This window comes from Caretta caretta, chromosome 4 (genome assembly GCF_965140235.1).
Source record: "Caretta caretta isolate rCarCar2 chromosome 4, rCarCar1.hap1, whole genome shotgun sequence".
Lineage (NCBI taxonomy): Eukaryota > Metazoa > Chordata > Testudines > Cheloniidae > Caretta > Caretta caretta.
In genome coordinates, this window is record NC_134209.1 from 153412479 (window position 1) to 153418247 (window position 5769).

The 5769-nt window shown below is 66.5% G+C and overlaps 1 protein-coding gene across 1 annotated transcript; it reads left to right on the forward strand.

The window, feature by feature from the left end:
• The first annotated feature begins 229 nt into the window (after positions 1-229).
• INO80B (INO80 complex subunit B) lies at positions 230-4796 on the forward strand. The gene is made up of 5 exons (XM_048846550.2): positions 230-433; positions 1475-1670; positions 2050-2168; positions 2727-2902; positions 3297-4796. The coding sequence occupies exons 1-5, from the start codon at positions 382-384 to the stop codon at positions 3759-3761; spliced, it is 1008 nt and encodes a 335-aa protein (XP_048702507.1). The 5' UTR covers positions 230-381; the 3' UTR covers positions 3762-4796.
• Positions 4797-5769: the final 973 nt, after the last annotated feature.

Consider the following 5769-nt stretch of genomic DNA (forward strand, 5'->3'; position numbering starts at 1 on the left):
GGGTCACACCCCCTAAGCCAGGGATGGGGGAGGCTCCTGCCGGCTGGGACAGTGTGGGAGGGGGAATTCTGTACTGGCTGCCACTGGGACGGAGCCTGGCTGGGTTTGGGGGCTGTAGGACCGCGGTGCTGCTCACTAGTGCGCAGGCCACACGCCCCACTGGGGCAGCTCCTCCCGGACCTTTGCTCTGGCCCGGGCACAAAGTGCCCGGGGGCGTGTTTCTAGGGGGAGCCCTTTAGCGGCGGACTGCGCCCCGAACAAAGATGGCCGCTGGCCACGGGGGAACGGTCCGCGACTGAGCGCTGTGCGGGGCGGAAGCGGAGCCGGGTCCGTCGGGAATAGCCCTCCCGGGGCTGCCGGCCCGTAGCGGAGCCTGGCCCGATGAGCAAGGCGTGGCGGCGAGCGGGCGGCAGGATGGAGGGGGCCGAGGCGGGTGAGGAGCGAGCGCGGTCCCCCCCCCCACCCCCGCCCGGCCGCTGCTGGCCCCTGGGGCCCGGGGCCCCCGTCTCCCAGCAGTAACGGCTCGGGCCGCCGGGGCCGGCCGGGGGGAGCGGGCGGGGACTGGGGCCCGGTGGGCGAGGGGGGAGCGGCCGAGGGGGGCGGCGACCGGTGGGTGGGGGGAGGGACCGGGGCCCGGCGGGCGGGAACCGGGGGCCCGGGGGGGAGCGGCCGGGGGGGGGGGCCGGCGGGAACCGGGGGCCCGGGGGGGAGCGGCCGGGGGGGGGCCGGCGGGAACCGGGGGCCCGGGGGGGAGCGGCCGGGGGGGGGGCCGGCGGGAACCGGGGGCCCGGGGGGGAGCGGCCGGGGGGGGGGCCGGCGGGAACCGGGGGCCCGGGGGGGAGCGGCCGGGGGGGGGGCCGGCGGGAACCGGGGGCCCGGGGGGGAGCGGCCGGGGGGGGGCCGGCGGGAACCGGGGGGGAGCGGCAGGGGGGGGGCGGCGGGAACCGGGGGCCCGGGGGGGAGCGGCCGGGGGGGGCCGGCGGGAACCGGGGGGGAGCGGCAGGGGGGGGGCGGCGGGAACCGGGGGCCCGGGGGGGGGCGGCGGGGCCCGGGGGGGGGCGGCGGGAACCGGGGCCCGGGGGGGGGGGCGGCCGGGGAAATGGGAGGGAGCGGCCCGGCGGGGCAGGGACTGGGGCCCTTTGCGCTGGGGAGGGAAGTGGGCGGGGCCCGGGGGGGCAGGGACTGGGGCCCTTTGCGCTGGGGAGGGAAGTGGGCGGGGACTGGGGACCGGCGGGGGGCTCAGCGGGACCTGGGAGTTATATAGGGCCTGCGCTTGCTCCCTGCCCCAGCCACGGGGCCCCCAGCCAGCCAAGCAGGAGCTGGGGCGGGAGCGGGACAGGGGGCAGAGGAGCCGGGAGGGGCCTGGTGGGTCTCACCCCCTCCCCCGGGGAGTCGAGGCAGCTTATCCCTTCGGCCTGTGGCCCAGCCCCCCGGGAACGCCCCAGGCCGGTGGGGTGACTGCGCGTGTCCCCAGACCAGGACGAGCCCGGCGGGCCCGGCTCCCACAAGAAGAAGCACAAAAAGCACAAGAAGAAGCACAAGAAGAGGCATCACCACGAGACCGGGGGCACCAGCTTCTCCGCCGAGACCCTGGAGTCCAGCCCCTTGCTCCCCAAGCCCCAGCTCAAGCTCAAAATCAAGCTGGGGGGGCAGATCCTGGGCACCAAGAGGTAAGGGGAGCCCCAGCGTCCACTCTGGGTGACGGGGGCAGTGGGCGGGATGTGTGACATTTTTGGGGCCAAGGCTTATATTTCAAAATAGGACTCGCTGTAGTGACCAGACCAGGGCCAGGATTCATGCCCGGGTCAGACCAGCCAGGTCTCTCCCTTCAGGCCCTATCGGATCAGCAAGCCCCCCTCGCCCTGTGTCCCCGCCCTGCCTCCCACCTCCCCAGAACAGACCAATGGGCCCTCTGCCCTGGAGCCATTACAGGGGCCAATGCTGGTGTTGTGCGGGTAGACGCAAGCCCACAGATCCTAGTGTGGGTCTCTGTGTGGGCAAGCAAACTCTGCTCCAACCTAACGGGCAGGGTCTGGGCTGTCTCTCCAGTGTGCCGACCTTCACAGTGATCCCCGAGGTGCCGCGCTCGCCTTCCCCCCTGATGGTCGTGGATGACGAGGACGAGCCCATGGAGGGGGTCCCCATTGAGCAGTATCGGGCCTGGCTGGGTAGGTGCTAAAGGGGGAGATCCTCGCTGTACAGCTCTGCAGCATTCCCAAACAGCAGGCAAGGAAGCCCAGCCCCCGATAAGGGTGGGGAGGGGATCCTGGGGCAGCCGCATGGCTGGGGGGAGCCCTGGGGTGGGGTGAGGCCCCTGGGGCAGGGAGGTATCAGGTGATCCCACATTCGCCCGACTAAGCTCTGAGTGCTCTTGTTTCCCTCCCATAGGCAGTAACAAAATAGCTGTAAACAGCTTTGGGGGACCCCAGCTTCTCCCCCGTGTTGGGCTGCTCCCTTGACTCTGTTCCGGCTTGGCTAGTGAGGCTGTGGGTGCTGCCCGGGGAGCCAGGGCTGAGCTTTGCCATGCTCTGGGGTTTCCCCTGGTGGGAGTCAGAGACGGATCCTATGCCCAGGGGCCAGAGGAAGTGTAAAGCCAGGCCCTAGTAGGGGTCTGTTGGGCATCTGCCCCTAGAGAGAACAGTTTCTTGGGAGCAGGCCAACCACTGGGAGTTACAGGGGGCCCAGGACAGGTGGTAACACTGTGTCTCCCTCCTGGGGCTGCACAGATGAAGACAGTAACCTGGATCCATCGCCCCTGCCGGACCTGGACTCGGAGAGCTGCTTCCCTGCCCGCGAGGACGAGGAGGAGGAGCGCTGGCTGGATGCGCTGGAGAAGGGCGAGCTGGACGACAACGGCGAGCTGAAGAAGGAGGTGGATGAGTCGCTGCTCACGGCCAGACAGGTGAGTGGGGCTGGGAGCCTGAGCTGTGCAGACTGGGAGCTGCTGTAGGGGTCAGTCCCTCCCTCCCATGTGGCCTAGGAAGGCTGCGGGTGGCCCATGTGTACAGGGCGGCGGCTGAGACATGTGCAGGGGTTGTGGCTGCAGCAGCCTGCTTGGTACAGAGAGCAGCCAGGGTAGCACAGAATCCCCTGTGCCCAAAGCTCTCCCATGCGTGGGGCTTTAGAGCCCCATGTCCTGCCGGGCTCCCTGCCTTCCTTGCACAGGGAGGCCCTGACACATGCACAGTCCCCAAAGCCAGCCAATCTCCCCCAAGCCGGGGCTGGATTGGAGCCCCTCCCCCAGCGGGGAAAGCCCCCTCAGCCTGACCGTCCCTCTTGCTCTGTGCCCCCCGCAGAAAGCTCTCCTGCACAAGCAACAGAGCCAGCCGCTCCTGGAGCTGCCCATGGGCTACAAGGCGAAGGAGATGACGGAGGAGATGCTGGTGAAGCGGGAGGAGCGAGCCCGCAAGCGGCGCCTGCAGGCGGCCAAGAAGGCGGAGGAGAACAAGAACCAGACCATTGAGCGCCTCACCAAGACCAACAAGGCCAAGGTGAAGACACTGCGGGAGCGCAAGGCCAAGCAGGCCCCGTGCCCCATGATCCGCTACTGCAACACCGTGGACCGGATCACCGTGTCCTTCCCGCCTGGGGTCACGCTGCCCCTGCTGCCCTGCACGCTGCCACCCGTGCCCGCACCCACCACCTGTGGGGTCAGCGGCTGCCCCAACCGCAAGCGTTACTCCTGCTCACGCACCGGCGTGCCCCTCTGCAGCTTTGCCTGCTACCAGAAGAACCTGCAGCTGCAGGAGGCAGTCGGCTAGGGCTCCAGGCGCTGACCCTTGCTGCTGGGCTCAACCTCTTCGAGGGCATGGCTGAAGATCCCTGTGTCCCTCTAGGGAGGCCCAGGGGGGATATTCGCTCTCCATGAGCTCAGGATGCAGCTGCTACCCTTTGACTATGAGCTGAGGACCCTGGCATCTGGGACCCCTACTAGGACTAGCTCATTCCCTGAAAGCTGAGTCATGTCTGAGCCCAGAGTCGCCGCAGGGTTGGGCCTGTCTGCCCCAGGCCAGCCTGGGGGCCCCAGTGCAGCTTAGGCTCCATGCAGCCTGGCCTCCCCGTGTCTCTCCCACCCGCCCTGGTGACTGGGAGGGGTGTGGAACGGCATGAGCTGGGACTGGGCTCGGCTGCGTGGTGTCACCAGGCCCTGCCACGAGGAGGCATATCCCACCCTTCGGTGCCTGCCTGCCGGCAGTGCTGAGCTTTGCTGTGCTTGGGGGAGGGAGGGCTGTGGGTGGTTTCTTCCAGCTGCCAGTGGAAGGACTGACTGGGCCCATACACCGAGGGGCTGTTTGCTCTGCTCTGCCCAGGTACAGGAGACGTAAATCAGCCAGCCCCATTGGCTGGGGAGAAAGTCTCTGGATGTGCTCAGAGCGCCCCTCCCACCCAGGGCAGGTGTTGTGGGGCCGGGGGGAGGCCCTTGGAGATGTGTGAGTGACAGTAGGAGTACCACCCACGCTGTAACTATTGATGCAGGGAGGCAGTCAAGTGGGGTCAAAGCACTTAGCGGAGCTTGTGGGGGACGGGATGGGATGTTTCTCCAGGGAGTGGGCTTTGGGCTGCCCCAAGACCGTCAGGGCATGGCTGCCTGGGCCTGGCTCGCTGTCTCCTCGCTCCAGCTCTCAGGAGCTCAGACCACCATGTTTGTGCACGGGAAGGTGGGAGCGTGTCTGGTGGGATGCTGCAGGGCAGACTGGGTGTTGCTCGTCACCCTCCTGCAGGGCCCCTTCATGCTCTCCTTGGGGCCGGGGGTTTGTTACCTGTAACGTTCATTAAACCCCACAGTACAGAAGAAACATCTGTCGCTTCCCTGATGTGGGCCGGTGGGAGCCTCTCTTTGATCTCGGGGCTGGGCTGGTGGGTTGTGGGGGAGCTCTGGGCTTTTGGGTTCTGTTGGTGAGAGCAGGCCAGTCTCTGCTCCATGCAGAGGGGGGAAAGGCTGCCCAGCCTGTGACCTCGGCCACCCCACTTCCAGAGCCCCTCGCACCAGGTCCCAGGGGATGTTTCCAGAGCACCCTGATTTCATCATCTAGTCCCCTGGGGGAGCGGCCAGGGCAGTAAGTCTTGTGGGGCAAGGCAGAGGCTGTGGGGCCTGATCCCAGAGCCGAGATGTAGCCAAGGGTCGCTCGCCCAGTGTCATTCAGTCTTCTCGTGTCTCCCACTGCTGTGTCCCAGTGTCTGGTGTGACCCGTGTCACCTGGCTGCAGGTCGACGTTAATAGGAGCAGGAAGAATAATAGAATCAGAATATCAGGGTTGGAAGGGACCTCAGGAAGTCATCTAGTCCAACTCCCTGCTCAAAACAGGACCGATCCCCAACTACATCATCCCAGCCAGGGCTTTGTCAAGCCTGACCTTAAAAACCTCTAAGGAAGGAGATTCCACCACCTCCCTAAGTAACCCATTCTAGGGCTTCACCACCCTCCTAGTGAAAAAGTTTTTCCTAATATCCAAAAGTTTTTCCTAATAGCCAAGAGAATTGATCCCCGTGGGACTCCCCAGATGAGGGGCCTATCAATGGAGGTGCAGATTCCCATCTCTCCTCAGGAAGGACTCAAACCATTGGAGTGCCTTACCCTGGGCCCGACCATACAGCAGTATCCCACGGGCGACGGGGCACAGGGGGATGGGAAGTGAGCTGGTTACAGCAATATGCAGGTGAGACACAGCTCTGTTATTTATCCATCATCATGCACGACTACAACACTAGCGCCAAGCGTGGATGAAATGGGCTCAAGGCCGAGGAACAGCTGGCGGAAGCTGAAACCCA

What these genes read in the sequence shown, in the direction of transcription:
- INO80B (XM_048846550.2), top strand. Translation starts at nt 382, where the DNA reads ATGAGCAAGGCGTGGCGGCGAGCGGGCGGCAGGATGGAGGGGGCCGAG. An exon ending in CAGATCCTGGGCACCAAGAG is followed by an intron (nt 1,671 to 2,049) that starts GTAAGGGGAGCC and finishes CTGTCTCTCCAG; the next exon opens with TGTGCCGACCTTCACAGTGA. An exon ending in CGCTGCTCACGGCCAGACAG is followed by an intron (nt 2,903 to 3,296) that starts GTGAGTGGGGCT and finishes TGCCCCCCGCAG; the next exon opens with AAAGCTCTCCTGCACAAGCA.